Source organism: Talpa occidentalis, unplaced genomic scaffold, assembly GCF_014898055.3.
Source record: "Talpa occidentalis isolate TD23 unplaced genomic scaffold, MPIMG_talOcc4v2.1 talOcc4.8, whole genome shotgun sequence".
Lineage (NCBI taxonomy): Eukaryota > Metazoa > Chordata > Mammalia > Eulipotyphla > Talpidae > Talpa > Talpa occidentalis.
In genome coordinates, this window is record NW_023605194.1 from 53,764,633 (window position 1) to 53,788,221 (window position 23,589).

At 38.3% G+C, this 23,589-nt stretch overlaps 1 protein-coding gene across 5 annotated transcripts in view; it reads right to left on the reverse strand.

Moving 5' to 3' along the window:
* BICC1 (BicC family RNA binding protein 1) overlaps window positions 1-23,589 on the reverse strand; it is a 277,048-nt gene that overhangs the window by 122,385 nt on the left and 131,074 nt on the right. For all 5 annotated transcript variants that reach the window (XM_054689986.1, XM_037497642.2, XM_037497641.2 and 2 more), the window contains exon 3: window positions 5,566-5,635. In XM_054689986.1, the coding sequence (XP_054545961.1) occupies window positions 5,566-5,635 (70 nt within the window). The remainder of the gene's footprint in view (window positions 1-5,565; window positions 5,636-23,589) is intronic.

Here is a 23,589-nt window from a genome sequence, read left to right on the forward strand (position 1 = left end):
AGGGGGGAATCTGTGGAAATAGTAGGCATGAAAAATGTTTGTCTAGGCTCAAATATTCAAGCATTAAGCACTGTAACTCTAGAAAGTACAATACAACACAACCCCATGCTTGCAATGTCTCTGCACAGTCAAAGGATTGTCCATATATTCCGTATCTTCACATCACCAAGAGATATAGGCTTCAGTAATTATAGAAAACATATGGGAGTCCCTAGATACCTTTATATTCCTTGGCTTCTAAATAAGAATAATGTAAAGAAGGTCTAACATAAAACCAACAAGTCTTTCCTCCACATTAAAATGTGGTGAGGACAGCCACACAAAATAACAAACACTTTGCTTTTGCATTTTAAGTTTCTCTGACATTTCAATTTACTAAATGCAACTTGTAGAGAAACAAACTTCATCTCTGAATTAAACCGTTTTTCAAATAACATAAAAATATACCTATAGTGATGGTGGCCAAACTCTGATTCAGCAGCTGTGTGTTTAAGTATTAACAGCAATTCAAGTAAATTCTAAACAATAAATTCCTCTTAGGAAAACTTTTGTTTTTTTCTCCCTTCCTTTGCTCAATCTCTCTTTTGGCACATTTTGCTCATCATACAGTGCTGCGTACATTCATAGCACCTCATAAATAATAAAAAACAATGTCTGCAGACCTATGCCAGAAGGAATCAATTCTTAGGCACAATTCCAAAGGTTAACTTCAACCATGTGGAAATTATGCTAAGTGCCCTCAAATGTACTGTTGAAATATTCTCATTTTCTTTTTTTTTTTTAAATATAGAGATATTGCTTTATTTTGAATGGGATGACAATGTTATCAAACGGTCAAATTTCTTCCAAAGTAATTTATAAATCAACATAAATTCAATTTAATTCTGTAAAAATTATAATTGGATTTTTAGTGGAATAAAAGTCATATGCTTATTTAACAATAGCTAAGGCTCATTGAAAAGGAAGAGTAACTAGATGTAAGTTAATTAAATTAAATCCTTTAGAGACAACCATTAGTCCTTAGGATTTCAGAATATTTTTTCCCCAAAATATTGTCCAAAATATTGTTCAAAGTAGTCTTTTATTTATACCTTGTGAATATTTTGAAAGTCCAATTGCTGTGAAATATTCTCATTTTCAAAGCAAAACATAAGCAAAATAAAGAATACAGTTGGTCATTCTGAATGAGTTAAGTATGTCAACAATAGGAAACTAATCTAAAACCTTAACCTCATCTACTCATCTCCATATTATCTAAAATCTCTGAAGCTGCAACTACATTTTGAATTAAAAAGTAATCAATTCTTAGATTCTTATGCTTGTGGTAGAAAAAACTGTAGCATGGATAATCTAGGAGAATACGTCATGCAGAATTATCTGAAATTACTTTAATATTCATGTTTCCCTGGGGGCTTTCTTTGGGGATGCATCATATTACATTTTTATTAAGCTAGTAATGAAGTACACTTCGTTCTTTGTAATTAAAAGTACCTGACAATAGGGAAAGACCATATTCAAGTTCCAATTTACTCATGCAGCAGGCCAGGGATTTTTAAATGGCCACAACCAATCAATTAGAAAATCCACTAAGGCATAAGGCAGTTTCTTCTTTTGCATAATGAGTATAAAACATCTCAACACAGTAAAGATTAACTGAGACAATATTCTATAGCACTTGGTAAATGCAATGTTTATATAAATTATAAAATTAAATTTAGAAATATGCCATCTTGTCTTATGACTGCTTAGCACATAGGCTTCTTATGTCCTTGCCAGAAGATAACAAAAAAATAAGACCCTAGGCTCTATTGAAATCCCAGTCCATTGAAGTCCAGCTAACAACACTCACAATAACTATGAAATAATTTACATTCCCTCTGATGAGCGAAGCTAATAAAATGAAATTAAAGACAACAATTTGGACTGAAATAAGGAAATTGAGAAATCTTGCACTGTTTACTATCAGTTAGCAATAAAAGTCATAGGGTGAACAGGCAATAAATACAAAACTTAACGGCAACAAGAAAAAACCCAAGGCCACAATGAACAACTCAGCTTGCAAAATCATTGTTTGGAATTGTTTTGATGGCATTTTTTTGACATCTCCTAATGACTATGTGTATCAATTAATGAGGTATACATGTTTGTTGTTTCTTTTGAAAAGAAAAACTACCCATAAAACATATACTGGTTTTGATTAGCACTTCCCCGGTAAGTGGTGATGAGCATTTTTTCCATGTGTCTGCTGGCCACTGGATGTCTTCTTTGGGGAAGTGTCTATTTAGATCCTCTAGCCATGTTTTGATTGGGTTATTTCTTCTCTAGTCCTTCAGGTGTATGAGCTCTTGGAAGATAATGGATACTAGGCCCTTGTCAGATGTATGATGTGCAAATATTTTCTCCCATTTGGTAATGACTTTTGATTTAATGTTAGTTTCTTTCATTGCAGAAATATTTTATTTGATGTAAACTGATTTGTTTATTTTTTCTGTTCTCTAACCATTGTAGCTGAAATCTAAAAGACATCACTGGAGCTAATGTTATAGACTGTTTGGCATTAATTTTGTTCTATGTATTTCATGGTTTCAGATCTTACATACATGTCTTTGACATATTTTAAATTAATTTTTATGTACATGTGAGATAGTAATCTAGCTTCATTCTTTTATTGTCCAATTTTCCGACACCATTTGTTGAACTGATTTTCCTCTTAGTGCCTGTAAGTGTATGTTCTTGGTGTCTATAAGGGGATTTATTTCTGAATTGTCAATTCTATTCTGTTGACCTGTGTGTCTATTTTGATTACTACTGCTTTATAGTATAATTTGAAGTTAGAGCATAATATCCCCATTCTCCTATTTTTTGTCAGAATTGCATTGGCTAATCAGATCTTTTGTGTTTCCATACAAATTTCAGTAGTTTTTACTCTAATTTCCTGAAGAAAGCAAATGAGATTTTAATAGGGATTACATTAAATCTGTATATTGCTTTGGGTACGATGGCCATCTTAATAATGTCAATTCTTCTAATCCAAGAGCCAGGAGTATCTTTCCATTTCCTTGTGTTTTCTTTTAATAATGTATTATACTTTTCAGCAAACAGGTCTTTCAATTGTTTTGTTAGACTTATTCATAGATATCTAATTCATTCTGATGTGATTATAAATGGAATTGTTTTTTATTTTCTTTCACTTCTAGTTTGTTTTTGTACAGGAATGTGACAGAATTTTTGATATTGATTTTGTAGCTTGCTACTTTACTGTACTGATTTATTTTTTTCTAAGAGTTTTTAATAGTGTTGTTAGGTGTTTTAATGTATATTTTCTGCAAATAATGATAGTTTTACTTCTTTTCTAATTTGGATTCCATTCATTTCTTTCTCTTGTCTAATTGCTCTAGCTAGGACTTCCAATATTAAGTTAAAAAGTAGTGGTGAAGGGGGCATCCTTGTTGGTACCTGATGTTACAGGAAAAACTTTTCAGTCTTTCATCATTGTGTATTTTGATAGCTATGGGTTTGTTGTAGATGACCATTATTATGGCAAGATATGTTCCTTTAGGGCACGGTTGAGTGCCGTGCAGTGAAGCTGTCCACAGCCTCTGCAGCACTGGTTCGATCCCAGCCGGCTGGCAAGAATCCCACATGGCACGGCAGACCTCTCCTGTCTTGCCCGCTGCTCCCCTCAGCAGTGTACCTCATTTGTCTGCCTGTTCTGTTCCCACTCTGTCTCTGGTGAATCCTCTCACCCTCCCTCATATCTGGCCTCGCATCTGGTTCTTGTATAAAAATAAATAAAATCTTTAAGAAAAAAAAAGACATGTTCCTTCAATCCCCATTTTATTAAGAAAACTATAAGTGGATTTTAGAGGTTGTGAAATGTTTTCTCTGCTTCTATTAATGTAATTGAATAATTTTTATCTTTCCTTTCGTTGATCTGGAGAGTTATATCAATTGATCGACAAATGTTGATCCATGCTTGCTTCCCTAAAATAAACCCCACTTGGTTGAAGATTTTGGCATCTATGTTCATGAGGGATATGGGATTATAATTTTTTATGTGTGGCAACCTTGTCTGCTTCAGATATCAGTGTAATGTTGGTTTCATAAAATATGTTTGGAAATATTCCCTCATCTTTAGTTATTTAGAGGAGTTTGAAATGGATAGGTTATCAGTTTATCTTTGAAAGATTGGTAGTGCTCACCAGTGAAGCCACCTGGTTCCAGACTTTTGTGCTTTGGGAGACTTTTTATTACTATTATAATTTCCTTGGCTTGCAATTCATCTATTCCAATTTTTTTCCTAATTCAGTCTTAAAAGGACATATGATTCTAAAATTTGTCCATTTCTTTTAGAATTTTCAATTTGCAAAACTACAGAGATACTACCTAAAACCTGAAGGAATGAACAATAGCAAAAAGACCAGAAACAAGTGTTGGCAAGATGTGGCGAAAAGGAACCCACATATACTACTGGTAAGAAAGTAAACTAATTCAGCCTCTATGAGAATAGTATAGAGGTTTCTCAAAACATTAAAAATAGACCTACTGCATAATCCAACAATTCCTCTCCTGGGTATCCGGCCAAATAATTCGAAAAACATCTAAATCAAAGGGATATATGCACTCCTGTGTTCACAGTATCAAAGGGATATATGCACTCTTATGTCTTACTCTCTTAAGTGAGATAAGCCAGAAGGAGAAATATGTGGACTATAAAGAAACAAAGCAAAAGAACAGGCAACAACAAGCTAAAACACACCTTTGAAATCTGACCTCAGAACTGAGGCTATCAGGAGAGGAGAATAGAGGGCAGGAGCAAAGGGGGAGAGAGCCGAATGGACTATGGTGGAGGATTATGGGGTCTCTGTTGTGGGCATGGTGTGACAACATACATTTTGTAGAGCTATTGCAACCCATGTTACCTCAATAAACATAATTATGAATTTTTAAAATTATATGCTGTCAGGTCATCTGAAAGCATTTTACAATCTTAGAAAATATCTGGTCCTCTATGCACTAGGTGGTGTCCTCTTGGACAAGCAGAGGGAAGGTGAGACAGGGAAAGTGCTCAACCTGAAAAGAGAAATTAGCGGGCTTTACACCATCTGACAGAGGGAGAGGAGAAGCAGAAATCAAGAAAGAAAATCAAAGGTTTGTATCACATGGTGGGGAGGGGGCGTCAGCTATCAAATATGTGTGTCACATATGCAAAAGCCCTACCATGTAAACACCACAAGTTTATATGCTGAAAACACACTGACACATAGAAAGGTACCATGACTCATGGCCAGCAAATCAGTAGGAATCCTTGAAGTCTTAAGTTGATGTGGCATTTTCTAAAATGACATTTCTATGATATAAAGTACTGAAAAACCTTTTTTCTGTTGCTATAAGTTAGACTATACAATTATTTTTAATTATGACAATCCTCACAAAATAGTGCTACCGGAAAAATATTTTGAGACTAATATGAGAATACAGGTTAATGTTCTCCCTGTTAAGCTCACAATAATGTCACAGTTTCCATTACCAAAACCACCTATTTCTCCTTCTCTCACAATTTACCTTTCTTGGATTTGGCTCCAATCTTCAGTTTTGATGGCCAAGCAATCTGTGTATTTGTTTCTTCCATGATCTGTAACAAAAAGAGCAAGAAATAATGATTCAATTAAGAATTTGTATTTACAAATAAGACTTTTCTCAAAAGGATTATTTTGAAATCTGTAGCCTTATGTTGTTGTAACAAAATGATCTCATTTTATAACAATGCAAAAAAAAAAAACTTGGGGAACACAAGATTCATTTTTATAAGCCTCTAATCTATGAGAAATATTCAAGAATATTTTGTTATTCCCAGTGTTCTTCTCCATAATGCTACAGAATTTGAACATAGAGACAAGACCAAAAACTACATGAACAAGTAATTAACCCAACTTAAGGCCAGAACCATGAGAGATGCTTGCGCTGAATAAAATTCCCCAAGACAATCGCCAACGGATTGCAACACACCAAACATGATCCTTGTAATACAAAACTACGTAGGTCAGGCCATGCTAAATGAAGACTTTTTTCTGGGAAAAAAAAATTGCTTTGCACACATTTGTATTCCATTAAAACTGATGAAAAGCTTCTAAACACGACATCATGTCGTAAGGCTGCATTCCCATCATTTGCCTGATTCAAAATAGCATTTTTTACCACAGTTCTTTCCCACTTACATGCAACTAACACAGGCCAGAAGAACTTGGAAACCCAAATGTGCTGAGCTGCAAGAACAGTGAGGGAACAATCACTGCAGAGCAAAGGAGGTAAATAAGCAGAGAATGATTAACCATAAAATGCTAATCCTTTGCTCTACTTTTATCACATGAACAAGACTTTATTTTTGTAACATGGATGCAGAATTCACCAAATAAATTAATAGAACAATTAAACAAATTAATAGGCAAATAACAGCAACTGCTCTTCTCTAATCACTCAGAGTAAGGTTTAATAAGTATTTAAAGTTAACAAAACAGTTTAATAGAGAAGACATGCACACGTATTAACAGTTCAATTAATAATATTAAAAGAAAAGTACCTCTTTCCCCTCAATATTGGGAACAAGGCTACATGGTTAATGTGTTAATCTGCATATTTTATTTAAATCCCATTAGCACAACAGAAAAGGATTTGCGGTGGATGTTTCAGATGGGCAATCCACAGAGGCGTTTTTGTTACTCATTGTAAGGTTTTCTTAAATGTGAGCCAAGATTTTCAAATCTGTGAACAAAAACTCAGATGTCTGGTTCTCTGGAAAGCTTCACAGATTTGGCATCTGGAGCCCATATCCCCACATGGTAATACTGGGCTGGCACTGAGGCACAGATGCCCCCATTCTTCAGGGCCAGAGATTCTGGGCTGCCCCCAGTCCCCATTGGTCCCACACTCAGGTCTAGAACCACCCACCACTATCATCACACTGGTATTGCTTACTTGCCATTTGTTATGGTACTTTCACTGCTGTTTCTCGTAAGAGAAATAGTTATCTAACCCATGGTTCTATAAAAAATTGAAAACCAAATGTGAGATCACACTGTCTTCACTAAGTCAAAGTACTGCCCTGGACCTGAAGACAGGTGAACGTCTCACCCTGTCCTCCTAGTACCTGGCTCCTGCCTCTTCTTCCATCTTCTGCTGGCCCTGTGTTTCATTCTTCACCATTAAATTATTCAGTTTATTCTAAATCCATACAGAAGAAATTATTACTATCATTCTCCGCTCCCTTTGCTCCACCCACAACAGCTCCCCACCAATCCACATAGCAGGCTCTCCCGTCAGGGTTCTGCATTTAATCTCCCATCACCCCACCAGAATTATTCTTCCTGTCTCACTGCATTTACTTCCCTCTAATCCTATCACAATCTTAAATTCTCTTATTATCTGTGTTCACCTGCCTCTACAAAATAAAAGTCCACAGCAAGCACAGGATATACATGGCTAAACAGATTTGCCTAACACCCTACTGGTTTCTTTTTTCTTCACACAGAAAAGCAGCAGCAGAGCTGGATTTTAAATCCCAGACTATATGCAGAGTCCAGACATTTTATCACCATAATATACTGAATATAGGGCTTCTATGCTTCCATTGGCTTTAAAATTCTATCTACATGTTTGAAATTATGTTTCAGGATTTATGCACATTGTTTTTTAACACCCTACCAGTGTTTATCAAAAGCATACCTAGGTGCCAGGCACAACTCAGTTATTTCTAAGACAATTTCTGGTGTCCATAAGCTTATAGTCAAGTCAGGGACACAGATTAATAAGATAACTGTCTGACAACAGGCTGGGCACTAGCACAGGATCAGTTTAAAAGTGTCTCCCTGTTCTATCCTGAAAAGGAGGAAGAGGTTTAACAGGATTCCTTAAGATAAAATCTGCAAAATCACCCAAGCCCTAAAGACTTAGTGAAAATAAATTTATGGATCAGCACATTAGTCACTAAATGAAGGCAGGAAGGCCCATTTAGAAAGCACTTCTTATTGGCCACATTTTATCACCTATTAGGACAGCATGATCTAACCAGGGAGAAGAGCGGTTCACCCATCATGACGTACTATGTGTCAGGTTCCAGAACAGGTCAGGACAACATGAGCATGTGCAGCAGGAACCTAACCTAGTCACGGGTCAGCAATGAAGGAAAGAAATTTCAAGAAAATGCTTATTACTGCTGTGATCTAAAGGAAGAGAAGAAGATGGCAGCCAGGGGAAAAGGGGAAGGAAGTTTCCTAGGCAGAGGAGCAGTGCTCCTGGAAAGGCCTAGAAGGAAGGAGGGAAGAACCCCAAAGAACCTGAGGGTGATTCACAAGTCTGAGGTGCTTCAAGACGCACCTCACACATGCATGGAGGAAACACATCTCTTATCTCCAGTTCCCTAGAGCTCTGCAAACTGTGGCAGACATGACATGACATGAACCAAAGTCAGTACCTGTGTGAGTCTGTCATGCACTACAAACCAACTCTGGAAACCAGTGGAGTAACCACAACTAGGAAGGGGCCATAATTATTTCTCTTTCAGGAAGTCAAAACTCCTCCTAGGAAGTTATCAGCAAAGCTTTTCAAACCATCACCCACAGAGACGCCAAGGTAGTTCCAACTGCACAGACAGCACGCACTGTTAGCTGGTTTTCAACTTGGACATTTATGGCGTGCTGGAGTATAAAGCAGTTCCATGAGGTTGGTCCAGTAACCCCAGGACCTGGGTTTGGATTACTAGAGGGATTAGGAGTATGTCTTCTGACAGAAGAGGGTAAGAGGCAGAAAATCAAGCACAGAACAAGTCATAGGCTCCACATCCAGAAAGTTATGCTAACAGTGATGTTTTAAATGGTCATCAAGGACAGGAATTTACAGGGACTGGAAATGGTGGGGTCAGGAAGCTGCAGATGAAATCAAAGAAGCCACAAAACCTCTGAGAAGACAGTGACTATCTTATGTCTCAAAAAAATATCCTAAGTTCCAACTAGTTTTTTTTAAATCTTATTATGTTCCTATTCCTACCTTCATAAATACCAAGGTCAAAGAACAATGAATTTTGAATAATTTTCTATAAACATTAAATCACACCTTAAATGTTTTAAAGACTTGTTCTGACTCATTATTTTGGATGTTGCATATAATAAAACAGCTGCTGAATGAATGTCAGAGACAAAGCTGTGATTTCTCCTAAAGGCAAAAGAAGGCTATTTACAGGTGAGTTCCACACCTTTTCATAAGAATGCCCCAGGGCTTCCAGAGAATCCAGATGTAAGTGCTTACTTTAACTTGTCAAAGAAGCCAAATCTTGGGGTTGAATAAGAGGTTGAGCATGGAGACAGTGATGTGAAAGTCACTGAGTAGACTAGAATGTGAATAAAAGGTATACCTATCATTTCTAAGGGGTCTACACATTGGAAAAGGAGATAAACAGGGCAAACTCTAATAGTAGCTGTTGACAATCTCCTACCTTCTTCACAAAATGTCAACAGGTTGGATGGAGAGTCACAAGAATTAAAGTCACAGTTTTTTTGTTGTTTTGGTTTTTTTTTTGTTTTTTTTTTTTTTTTTTTTGGTCAGGGAAATGAAGAGACTGAAGCAGTTCATTTTATAGAACTTAGATGAAAACACTGATACCTTTTCAACATATATATTTTCAAATATATAGTTTCACAATCCCATTAATTCCTGCAGAACTTGACAAGGAAATCACCTCCCAGAAACCCATTATGCCCTAATTCTTAAGTCAGGATGTTGTTCAAAATATTCCGTTTTCACTCAAGAATTTAATTAAGTGACTGAATGTCCCCTCCCACAAAACTAAGATGTTGATGCCCCTAGTTGGGTGAAATTGATGTTAATGTTGGAAGACTTGTAGAATTGAGGGTACAAGAAGGGGCAGGGGGTGGTAGATATCATGGTGTGGAGGGGACCCAATGGACTATGGTGGAGGACTGTGGGCACCTTGGAGGTAGGTGTGGTTTGATAACATACACTTGAATAGGTGTGACCCTATACCTCTGAATCATAAACAGTGTTGCATATCAATATTACCTAAATTTTAAAATAAAAAGCATGTCAAGTTTGAAATATATGAAGCAACTAGAAGAATACTAGAAGGAATATATATTTTTGTAGTTCATCTATAAAAATTATTTTTTTCACCATGAAAAATCTGATGAAGATAGCATGTTATAGATATGTAATAGCTTTGCATACTAAAAATCAACTTTCCTTTTGAATTCTTCCATAAACAGGGAGTAATAATCTCTAATCCAAGACTAATATAGCACTAGTTTTATGTTATTAAAAAGTTCCTAGTAAACAAAGAATTGTATGTTTCTGCTTTGGTTTTAATTTCTGTGGGTTGTAAGGGAGAGTAATGTTTACATAAGGTAGAATCTGAATTTTTTTTAATTGAACATTCTATCAGTTATTGAAAAATTTCATTACATATTTATATTGAAGCATTTAAATAATCTCAATTTCCTAAATCAACTTGCCAAAATTAGAACAAAATCTAATCAAATTCTACAGGTATTTTTATCCATACTAAAAATTATTTCCATTTATATTCTTTAATGTTCAAGTCAGTCATAACAGATTTTTCTTCTATTTCCAACAAACTCCAGATCAGCACATGGTGTGAAAAGAGAACATGTCTACAATGTTCACTATGCTACACAGTTTGCAAATCTGTAGCAATTATAGGATAATATTTTACAGATGAAGGAACCCTTTGCCAAACCAACAACATTCTACTAACGTGCTTATTTCACCAAAATCTTCAATCCAGACATAAAGTTAAAAATCCACAGGTAAGTATTCAGCATCTCAGATCAATCCAAGACAAATCCATTTATGCTGACTTTATTTGAACGACTCACTCATGGACCAGGAAAGGATCACTGACCACGCTAACTTGATTCATCATTCAAATGGCTACCAGCTGGGAGCCGTCTGCAACCTGCTTCTATGAAACACCAATTCAGTTGTGCTTATTTTCCATGTATCAATGGAGAAATAGAGTCTATTCTCATGGAGGAGACTGTTTAAAGTTACTTCACATCCTAGTGGATTATGAGTCAATTTGGTACATTTCACCATGAAGGAAGATAAATAAGAGAAGCGCCAACTAGAAATACTGAGAGGTGGAGATGGGAAAGTAGTGAACTTCTCACACGAGGGGGTGTCTAAAAGCTGGGGATGTTTATTTTTGCTGAGACACTAGAGGAGGGCTCTGTTATGTTTCATTTCAAATCCAAGAACTGTATCTCAATGATTCAGTTGTTTATTATTGCCAGAAAATTTTCTTACATTTGCCTAATATTCATATACATATCCCAGCTACTTCTCACACTCATCCTGAAGTTAGATACATAAAATCTGTTTTACAGATGAGAAAACTGAATTCAAAGATGTCAATCAGCCGGTAGGTATGTAGCAAAGTTCAGCTAGAATCTGTATCTGTGACTCGGCATCCAGAGTCTTTCTGCCTTACATGACTTGTGATAGAAAAGGAAGGCGCCAAGTACTTGTGGGGAGTTCACCCTGAAAACTCAACCTCCCAGAACTCTATGAAAAGTGAAATAAGTGAACTACAGAGTAACTGTCCCTCACCTCAATTAACTAATGTAAAGCAATTCAGAGATGGTTCCAGAATAGTCCCATATAAGAACATGCCCCCAGCCCTACCCAGGCACCTATGAAGAGAATGTGGGAATTCTGGTTGTCACAGTGACACAAAAGGGTGCCAAACTGGCATGCAGTGGCCTGGGTTACAGACACTGAGCCTCTAAAAAAAGGGCAGGATACATCCACTCAAGATGTCCATATAGACAGTCCTCACTTTGCACAATTTCCATATGCATGATTTTTACTTACCACAGTGTAAACCCCACCAAGCTTACATTTCAGTCGCCATGGCACATTAATTGGGAATAGCTGCACCAAGTACGAACATCACTGCTAGCACCTCAGTACACAAATCACTACATCTATCACAAATGCTCATTTTGATGAGTGACCGATCACATTTTTTCTTGCAAAGCCTACTTTTCAAAGTCCACGGCACATCTGTAATCAGTTCATACACAGCAAAGTCGGGAGCTGTGCTATCTTCTTGTCTCACAGTGATAAAATCAAATGATACTTTATAAAAATGCATCACTGAAAGGAGAAATTGGCCAAAAAGATGACAGTGCTGCAAAGAACCAGACAATGGTGCTACTGGAAGTGAAACTGCCATCAAATGTCAATGCATTCCCAACAGGTCCCCAAGGGGATATTGATATGGCTGTTGTTCGGGAGACCCTGGAGCTGCAGCCAGAGGAACTTAGTGAAGACAAACTTAAATGAGGAAGTTGTCACAAAAAGAATTAAGATGTCCCAAAGGAAGTGATGGCAGGAAAAAAAAATAACTTCACATAAAGAAACTCTGGGAGATATTTCACAACTTTGAAACTACTGACGATGAAATGCTGGAATCTGATCCTGACATATGAGCTAACATTAGAACAAAGCGTGGAAAAAACGCTGCAACTGTATTATAAGTTATACAGCACCGTTCCAACTACTGTTGATAAAGTTGTTTGGGGTTTTTTTGGTTTTTAATATTTTATTTTATATAATTCTTACATCAGTTTTCATTTTTGCACATACGTATGCATTTTCATTTTGGTTATATTCCCCATACAATTGTACCCCCCCTTATTTTGACCCTAATCCTTCCTCTCCCTGCCCCCCGCTCCCCGTGGTGTGTTTCTGGTTTATAGTTGCTTGTTGATTTTGATTTTTACTTTGTATTAATTAGTCTTTTTCCTGGTCCCTTATTTAAGTTTTCTAAATTCCTGCTATGAGTGAGACCATCTGGTATTTTTCTTTTTCTTTCTGACTTATATCACTGAGCATGATCCCTTCTAGCTCCATCCATGTTGCTGCAAACTGCCTGTGTTTATCTTTTTTGAGTGCTGAGTAATATTCCATTGTGTATATGTACCACATTTCTTGATCCAGTCATCAATTTTTGGGCATTTGGTTTATTTCCATAGCTTAGCAATTGTAAATAGTGCTGCTATTAACATAGGGGTGCAGGGCCTTCCCGGTGGCGCAACGGTTGAGCACTGGGTTGTGAAGCTGCCCGCAGCCTCTGTAGCACCAGTTTGTTCCCCGGCTGCCAGCAAGGGTCCCACATGGTGCGCAGACCTCTCCTGCAGCACCCGCTGCTCCCCTCAGCAGTGTACTTCGTCAGTCTGCCTGCTCTACTCTCCCCTCTGGTTCTGGTGGATTCTCTCACCCTCCCTCAATTCTGACTGTACCCAGTGCTTGTATAAATAAATAAATAAATAAATAAATAAATAAATAAATAAATAATAGATAAATAAATAAATAATTCTCAATTGGCTTTGTTATAAAATGAATAAATTAAACATAGGGGCGCAGGTGCCCTTTGGAATTAATGTTTCTGTGTCATTTGGGTAAATACCTCAAAGACATCTTTACAGACACATCGCCCAAAGCAGCGATAGTGAAAGCAAAGATAAACAGCTGGGACTACATTAAAGAGCTTCTGCACAGCAAAAGAGACAATAACCAAAACAAAGAGAAACCCCACCAACTGGGATAACATTTTTGCACACAACACTAATGATAAAGGACTGATCACAAAAATCTGCAAAGAGCTGATGAGACTCAACAACAACAAAGAAAATTATCCAGTCAAAAAATGGGCAGAAGAGCTAAAAAGAAACTTCTCTGAAGAGGAAATGCAAATGGCCAACAGGCATATGAAAAAATGTTCAATGTCACTTGTAATCAGGGAAATGCAAATCAAAACTACAATGAGATAACATCTTATACCAGTGAGAATGGTACATATTAAAAAAATTAGCAACAAGTGTTGACGAGGATGTGGAGAAAAAGGAACTCTCCTGTGCTGCTGGTGGGAGTGCAAAATGGTCCAACCACTATGGAGAGCTGTGTGGAGATTCCTCAACCTACTAAAAATAGAACTTCCACGTGATCTAGCAATTCCACTCCTGTTTACCCAAATGTTGACAAAGTTTTTACAAAGAAATGAGACATGTTCAATCTCAGTATTTCTAATACTAATATAGTGCACTAAATATTCATTTTAACATTTTTTTTTATTTTCTATAGATCCACAACCAATTGTAAGAGAGTATTTTAATGATTTGACAAAAATTTCTAAGGATACATCGGTTTTCCCAATGGCTGCTAAAAGCACTTTGTAGTGTCAGTTTGCATGCTCATTTTTATGGCCCGCACCGCCACACAAGGTGAGGACTACCCTTTATGCCCCACTGAGAAGCACTATAATGGCTTTCAAACTGTTTCCCACAATAGGCAGGCCTAGATAATTTGATTAACAAGTCCACGGAGCTCCTATATATTAATCAAAAAGTAGTTCAAAAGTTTCCTGTTAAAAACCAGCTTTCTTCTCACCTCCTAATGTTCACCTCAATGTGGCAACTTTATAGTGATTATTTCTTTTTTTATTTTACCCATCCCATCAATGAGTTGGGCTACCTGTGGCCAATAATGGCATTTCCTTCATTTTTTTAAATATTTTTTATTTATATCTTTAACATCATTGTGTAGTCCCCATAAAATTCCCACCACCAGTTCACCCATGAACCATCACCATAGTCCCTTGTGCTCTTCTTCTTTTTTTTTTTTTAAGATTTATTTATTTATGCACACAAGAGCTGGGGTACAGGCCAGAGATGCGGGGGGTAAGAGGATTCACCAAAGACAGAGTGGGGGGCAGAACAGGCAGACTGTCTGAAATACACTGCTAAGGGGAGCAGCAGGCGAGACAGGAGAGGTCTGCTGCGTCTGCTGTGCCATGTGAGTTTCTCTCTGGCCGGCCAAGGATCAAACTTGTGCTGCAGAGGCTGCGGACTGCTTCAAAGTGCTGTGCCTAACCCTATGAGCCACCAGGGAGGCCCCCTTGTGTTCTTCTTAAACCCCTATGATCTAGCATTTATGATCTCAATAAACATCACTACAGTAATTAATAGTGATAAAGAAGATTACATGAAGGTGATGGGACAGAGAGGCAATGATTACAAAAGACTCCACTTGCACAAACTTGGTTTACCATAGAGCACGCCCACTGTGATGCTCAGAGAGCTCCACCTACAAAGGCTCCGCTAACTCATACAAAAATGGCATTTTGGAGGAAAAATAAATGAGCTGACCGAAAGCTCATTAAATGAAAGTAAATTCCAAGTCAAATCACAGATAGGATTAATTACCCCAGGATGTAGTTGCATTATAATGGAGACTACTGAAATGTCTAAAGTGGTAGGGTAAAAGCAGCAAGCTGAGGCAAGTATGTGCTGTGGAGAGCAGGGAAGGCTAAGTGCTGTCATTTCCACTCCAGCCTGAGGCTAGCACAGGCTCAGGGGGCCACACTGACCCATTTTCAAAGGTAAGCCAGATTTTTGTGTAAAATCTCCTCATTTCTAAATGATGGCACCTATTTCAATCATGTAAAGAAAATTCTGTGGGTCACAGAAGTCACAGGTCACACTTTGTGACCTGTGTTCCCAGCCAAGGAAAATTTTCCTGGCCTGGGTTATTCATCATGACCTATAACATTAGTGAAGAAGGTTCTCCTAATTTCCATTCTCTCTCTGACTTTTGTGTTCAAAAGCTTGTCTCTTCCCCACTCCTAGGGCTCCTCCCTCATCACACCTTACCATCACACTACTATGCCTAATAATCTGCAGGCATTTAGCAATTCTCTTTCCAAAATTGTGTCCAGATCTAACACAACCTTCCATCCAAATAGTTACCACCGGCCAGCCCTTACGCAAACCCTCTCCAAAGGGTGTCACAATTGGTAGCAGCGCTTCTAGCTTCTTCCCCCTTCAAGTTATGAGCTCCCATATTTCCCTACTTAATTTAAAATCTCCCAGCTGATATTTATGGTCTCTCAAGAACAAACTCCTTGACGGAACATTTGAGACAGTCCATAAATAGGCCACAGCCACCTTTTGGTTTTACTTTCCTCATTCCCCTCTGTGTCTACTAATACCACTACCCACTGTCCAATTTATACCCAACCCCACTTTTATTATTTTTTTCTTGGCTTTATTCAAACTGCTCTATGTCCCTTTTCTGCTGCTACTGAATTTCCACCTGCTGTTCAACACCAAACATAAAAGGAACTTCACAACCCCTTCAGTTAGATCAAACTTGCCCTCCTGAAAGATGCTATATTGTCTCTCTTAAGTCAGTTAGTTTATATGACTATTTTAAAACTAATCCAATCTTGCTTCTACAATATATGATCCTTGAGGACAAAGTCTGTTTCCAGGCCCTAACTACTGGGAAAGCCAGCAAAGACCATCCCCTCTTGAAAAATCATAGAAAGAATGCTTGGGCATTTCATTCACAAGAAAGTTGGGAGCTTCTTGGAGAACAATTACTGTTCTTGAGGACCTAATGGTGGAATCACTTCCCTTCTATAGGATCATGTGTTTAAATCAAGAGTCCCTGACCAGATGTCTACAGGATCCAGGTGAGGGACAAATAGAACAGTCAGGAATGAATGGACACAAAGTGCAAGCTTTCAATTCAGATACACAGTCCACTAAAGAAAAGTTATTCATTTCCATAAAGAAATACACTTTTCATTTTCATGGAATTTACTACCTCCCTCACTCATATTTCCCCTTGACCTATAGACATGGGTACAGGAATGAATTTACTTCATCACAAGAAAACCAACAGTACAACAACAAGGGAAAAAGATAACTGGCACTTGAACTCAATGTCAGGGAAAAAGCAGGCATGGTAGCAGGTGCAAACAGTAGGCATCTGTCCAGTGCAAGGCTGCTACTGAGATCCAAGTGTGCAGAAGCAACCCCAAATAGCTAGACCTTCAGATTTTTCAAAAAAGAGCTACAAAACCAGCTTGGTATGCGCAATCTCCTAGATTTTAAATGCTTGGCAGCTAAATCATTTATTTCAAAATCACTGCTCACAGATAAACACTACAGCCAATGCTAAATGCCAAATATGAACTTCATTTGTTTTGTTTGCTTGAGATGGGTTAAAAGAAAAACAACATTATGGTACTACACACAAGGTAAGGTAGAGGTGCTTCTACCAGATCAGAAAACACTGAACTCCAGGCAATTTTACAACTAGCTGGACTTTGAGCTTAGGAAGAAGGAACACACAGCTTTATAGCTCAGTACCTGACTTTGGGACACTGGTTTTTGGTGGGGAGGCCCAGAACTACCGACTTCCGGGAAACTGAGGACAATTAAGCCTGACACAGGTTGTATGTGAATCCCGTTGCACATGGTAGAAATTTAAAAGCCAGTAAACTTTGCCTATTAGATGTTGTTAAAAAAAAAAAAAGTGTTACCCTGTTGAATTTGTAAAACATGGTAGAAAACCTTTACTGTACTCTAATTGTATTTTTCTACAAAGTAATTTTAACTTTTCTGCTACTGGAGAAAAGTACAATGGTGAGCACAGAAATTACTAGTAATATTCAAAGAATTTATACAGTTTAGAAAATGAATTTAAATGATTATGAAAATTTCCAAAGAAGCTACACCAGAGTCTTAAGTGAATAATGATGTCACAAGGGAGCCGTAGAAAGACAAACACAAAGATGTACTAAGACTTCATTAACCAGTGCAGAGTGGTTATTGGCAATATTTTAGATGTTTCTATGTGATTCTCAGGGTAAAAGTTTCAAAACAGTTTTTCCCTTGTGAATTTTTATATTCTTACAATCTAAGAAGAATCCAGTCCAAAACTACTAAACTTTCCAAACCCCAGTTTCAAGAAACTAAGGTTTTCCCAAATCATTCTCAATTTCCAACATTTATTCACATATGATAATCTTCCTGTATCAGGAAATGTGAAATAACCAGTGAGGTTTATTTATTTTTATTTTTTTATTTTAACATTTATCATTATTTACATTTTTTAGACAATATTTGCTTCCCCTCACCCCCTCAGATTGAGTCCCCATAGAATTTCCTTCCCAAGGCACCCATGCACCATCACCACAGTCCCCTGTGCTCCTCCTCCCTCTCACCCTTCTCCCTCCTCCTCCCCTGCAGGATGTTTCTGGTTTATAATTGTCTGTTTGCTTTGTTGTGTTTTGTACTGTTATTATTATTTTTTTACACTGATGTCTTATTTGGTTCCCCTATATTCCTGTTATAAGTGAAACCATCTGTTATTCTTTTTCCTTCTAGCTTATTTCACTGAGCATAATTCCTTCTAGCTCCATCCATGTTGCTGAGAATGGCATTAGTTTATCTTTTTTGATTGCTGAGTAATATTCCATTGTGTATATATACCACATCTTCTTGATCCAGTCATCTATTTTTGGGCATTTGGGTTGTTTCCAGGTTTTACCTATTGTAAATAGTGCTGCAATAAACATAGGTATAAAAGGTGCTCTTTTGAATCAGTGTTTTTGTGTCCTTTGGGTAGATTCCTAGTAGTGGAATTGCTGGATCGTATGGTAGCTCCATTTTTAGTAGACTGAGGAAACTCCAGACAGCTTTCTACAATGGTTGCACCAGTTTGCACTCCTACCAGCAATGTAGGAGAAAGGAGGTATCACACTTCCAGTGAGGTTTATTTTTATCACTATGCATTCATTTATCAAACAAGCAAGAGTGACACACTACGGTCAGCTGGTGGGAAACAATGAAGAACAAAAACAGTCCTGGCCACTGCTTTCACGAGGCTAATGATATAGCCAGGGAGACTCCCAACCAAACAACCCTTACCAATGTGCAACTAGAAAGCATATGATGTTTCAGGAAGGAAGCTTATAAAGTGCAACCAGAGCACTGGACAGGGGTACATGTGATGTGCTAATCAGGAAGGCTACCTTGAAAATGTGAGCAATGATATTATAAAGCATGGTTATAAAAGGGGGTAACAAATCATGCCAAGGAGGGTCTCCCCTGGTGGTGCAGCGGTTGAGCGCTGGGCTGCAAAGCTGCCCGCAGCCTCTGCAGCGCCAGTTCAACCTCTGGCCGCCTGGGAGGGTCCCACATGGCGTGCAGACCTCTCCTGTCTCGCCCGCTGCTCCCCTCAGCAGTGTACTTTGTCAGTCTACCTGTTCTGCTCCCCGCTCTGTCTCTGGTGAATTCTCTCACTCTCCTGCGCTTCTGACTGTACCCAGTGCTTGTGTAAATAAATTTAAAAAAAAAATTATAAAAAAAAATCATGCCAAGGAGAATATCAGCACTCACTCATCTACAGATTGTGGCTGCACACCAAATATGTGTCAGTCATTGTATTAAGGATTAGTCATGTAATAGTGAGTAGAATTCAAACAGTCCCTGATAACCTTTATAATCTTCTGTGGGAAATGAAAAAATAAAAATAAATCTACTGGGTAACAAACAAAATGGGAGGAGGAAGTTAATAAAACCAGGATACTGCAAAGAAGCTGCATTTTATATTGGGTGGCATTTCTCTGAAGGACCATGTAAACCCAGACTGACGGATACTGAGAATGGTACCAAAGAACACGCATGCTGAGCGTACAGTCCAGCAGAGAGGCCCTGAAGCAGGAGGCAACTCAGTGTTAAAGGAAGTACATGAAAGAAGGCCAGGTTGGCAGGAGCCAGTGGCAACAGGTGAGGTGAAGAAGGAAGGGCCAAGTTATACACAGACTGAAGAGCACGATAAGGAGTTTAGATGTTATGCTAAGTGTCCTTGGAAGGCAATGAAGTGTTCTAAGTCAATGGGAGACTTACTTGAGCTTTAAAGATCACACTGAAGGAAGCAGGACTGGGAAAAGGAGGACAATGAAATAGTTAGGCAAGGGCTCCCTGGTGGCGCAAGGGTTAAGACGCAGCCTGTGAAAGCCTGTGAAGCTGTCCGCAGCCACTAAAGCACGAGCTTGATCACTGGCCAGCCACAGAGCAACACACATGGTGCAGCAGACCTCTCCTGACTCGCCCACTGCTCCCCTCAGCAGTGTATTTCAGTTAGTCTGCCTGTTCTGTTGCACGCTCTGTCTCTGGTAAATTCTTTCACCCACCTCCCACCCCTGACACCTCTGGCCTGTACCCCACCTCTTGTATGCATAATAAATAAATCTGTTTTAGAAAAAAGAAAAACACTGTTAGGCAAGAGATAATGGGAGCATGGACAAGGGCCAGATGGCAGAGATGAAAAGTGAATCAAATCAAGATACACTGAGGTTAGTACCCACAGGACTGCTGATTGATTAGAGAAGGTGAGAGAAAGGAAGTTTTCAAGTGAAGCCAGGGATTCTGTTTTGAATAACCAGTGGCTGGAGCCATCACTGAGATTGGGGGAGAGGGGCAAGGAGAACAAATAAAGCTAAGACAGTAAGAGTTAATTTTTAGATAAGTTATATTTTTAAATTCTGTAAGTCAGTGAAGTGAATTTCCATCAAATGGAAATATCAAGCTAAGATTCTAAGAAATCTAGTAATCAGAAAGAAAAACATCTAAGTATAAATTTGAAATTATACAGATATTTAAGGTCATGGAAACTGACCTACAGAGGACATGAAAAAGTAACAAAGGTGCCCCCAAAGTAGATGCAAACCACATCTTAAAAATTCACAAAGTAAGTAGAATGGTACTTGTCAGGGATTTGGGTTGTGGTGAGTGGGCAGTTATTGCTGATGGCTAGAGTTTCATTCCTTGAAGATGGAAAAGTTCTGGAGATGAACAGTGGTAATGACTGCACAGCAGCCGGAATATACATAATGCCCCTGACTTTTTTTTCAATGGTTAAAATGGTAAATTTAATGTTAGGAATTTGTAATTAAATTTAAAAAAAAAAAACTACACACTGAGAAATCGCAACATTTAAACTGGGTGTAAAAAAATTGGCTGAAAAAATAAAAAGGGAATGAACTTCCAAAATGGTAGTAGACAATGATGCAATCATAGAAGACACATGGAAAACTCAAAACTGATCCCCATCCAATGGAGTTCCTCATGGAAAAGAAAGGAAAAAAATGAAAGTTTACTGAGAAATTAAATCAGATGAAGACTTTAAAGTATCCCTTGTATTTTCAAGCTCTGAGCTCATGAGTAACCTTGACAGAATTATTTAAGTGAAGGATGGAGTGTAGAAGTGTGCTGAGAAGAGAAAGGGGCAGTACCGTGAGAAGGAAACTCTCAAGAAGTACTGACTCTAACAAAAAGGAATGAAGGTAATAGCTAGAGAGGAATGTGAGCTCATGGAAGGTTTTAGGAGTTGTTAATATCCATTTTCTCCAAGTTAGAAAGCCCACTTTTAGTTGGGCACATGGACACCTAAAATAAGTACTTTGGGGCCTCCCCTGGTGGCACAGGCGGTTGAGTGCTATGCTGTGAAGCTGTCCGCAGCCTCTGCAGTGCCGCTTCAGTAGCTAGCCGGCCAGGAAGATACCCACATAGCGTAGTAGACCTTTCCTCTCTCGCCCGCTGCTCCCCTCCGCAGTGTATTTCGTCAGTCTTCCTGTTCTGTTCCCCATTCTGTCTCTGATGAATCCTCTTACCCTCCTGTGCATCTGGACTGTACCCCGGTTCTTGTATAAAAATAAATAAATCTTTTTTAAAAATTTAAAAAATAAATAAAATAAAATAAGTACTTTGCCTTCCTTGAAAACAGGTGTGGCCATATAACTAAGTTCTGCCCAGGGAAATGTTGACAGATTCTAGGATCTTAGCATTCTACTGGTGAATGTCTTTTGTCCCGTCTTCCATCCTGCTGATTGAATGGTGAAGATAAGGGCCATCATCTAGAGTTATAGTAAAAACAATTACCTGCCAAGGTAAAAATAATTGGGTTTACTGATGCCTTTGACAAGCATTGCCACCACACCAAACCTGTATTGTCCTGCTACACAATTCTTTCATTAGAAATAATCTTCTAGGGCCTCCCCGGTGGTGCAGTGGGTGAGCGCAGCCTCTGCTGCCCCAGTTTGATCCCCTGCCACCGGGTGAGGGTCCCACCTGGTGCGCAGACCTCTCCTGCTGTGCCCACTGCTCCCTTCAGCACTGTATTTCGTCAGTCTGTCTGTTCTGCTCCCCACTCTGGCTCTGGTGAGTCCTCTCACCCTCCCACACTTCTGACTGTACCCAGTGCTTGTATAAATAAATAAATCTTTTTAAAAAAAAAAGAAACACTCTTCTAACTTATTTAAATACCAATCATTGTGTTTTGCTTTTGTTTATGCAACCCCAAGTACTAACAGAAGGCAAGTTTTTTTCCTTGTGTTCAGTATGGGAGATACTAGAATACAATTGTTTGGAAATTCAAATGATCCAATTAGAGACTGACTCAAAACACAGGAAAACATGGCCTATGGTGAGAAGCATGAAGCACAGGCAAACAGTGTAGTTATTAAGATGAGAACCAGAAGGGATCAATTTATGGAGAGCCTGCAAGAGAGAAGAAGTGCTTTACTTTTTTATCCTAGGAACAATGGGAAACATTTTTTAATGAGCAAATCATGTGATCAAATGCGTATGTGTATTTTTTTCAAACATCATTGTCAATAGTTTGGAGACAGCAATGATATGAGGGCCAAGACAGATGGCAGGGAGACAAGTTAGAAGGTTCTTTTGGCAACCCAGCTGAAAGATCGTGACATCTTCAAATGGGTACTGAGTATGGCATGACAGCAAAATAAGCAAATGTGAAGTAGAAAGTACTGACAGGACTTGGTCTCTGATTATATGCATGAGGGATCAGGGACACATGGCACTCTCGGATGACACCCACAGCTGTGGCTTGAACAACGCTGTGAGTGGTGCTGCCAGTCACTGAAGAAGTGCTTGTGGAGAAAATACACACTTGGTTGGGTTCATTTTTGACCATGATAATTTTTAAGTTCCTGAGATAATAAAATATAAATCTTTTCTCAGCAACTTTATTCATCCTAGGCAACAACAAGACACAGTGAGGTGGTCAACACAAGGGAATAAATCTGTTGTGGATTTCATATAATAAAACTCATTAATAAAAAGGAATGAACTATTGATATACTTAACCATGTGGTAAAGACTCAAAAGCATTATGCTGAGTGAAAGAAGCCTTATACCATAGAGTACATAGTGTATGTGTCCATTTATATAATATTCTAGAATCAACAAAACTAATCTTCAGTGAAAACACCCATAAGAGTGAAGAGTTGGGTACCTGCAGGGTTTTGAGGAAACTTCCTCATGTGTTGGGAATGGTCGGTATCTGCATAAGGGTATGCACTACAGAGATGTATATAATGGTCAAAACACATTGAAAGCCACATTTCAGTGTAACAACAATAATAAAACATGCTGAATAAATATTTAATGTTAGGTATTGGTGTGCATGGCCAAAGGGTTGATGTGTACTCTGTCTACACATTAGTTTGAATGCTTCGAAAAATAAAATGGATTAATGAATAGATAGAAGAATGGATGGGTAGAGCCGTGTGATAAAGCAAATATAAAAAATGTAATTTTAGAAATCAAGTAGTTGAGGGCCTCCCTGGTGGCGCAGGCAGTTGAGCGCAGCACTGTGAAGCTGTCCACAGCCTCTGCA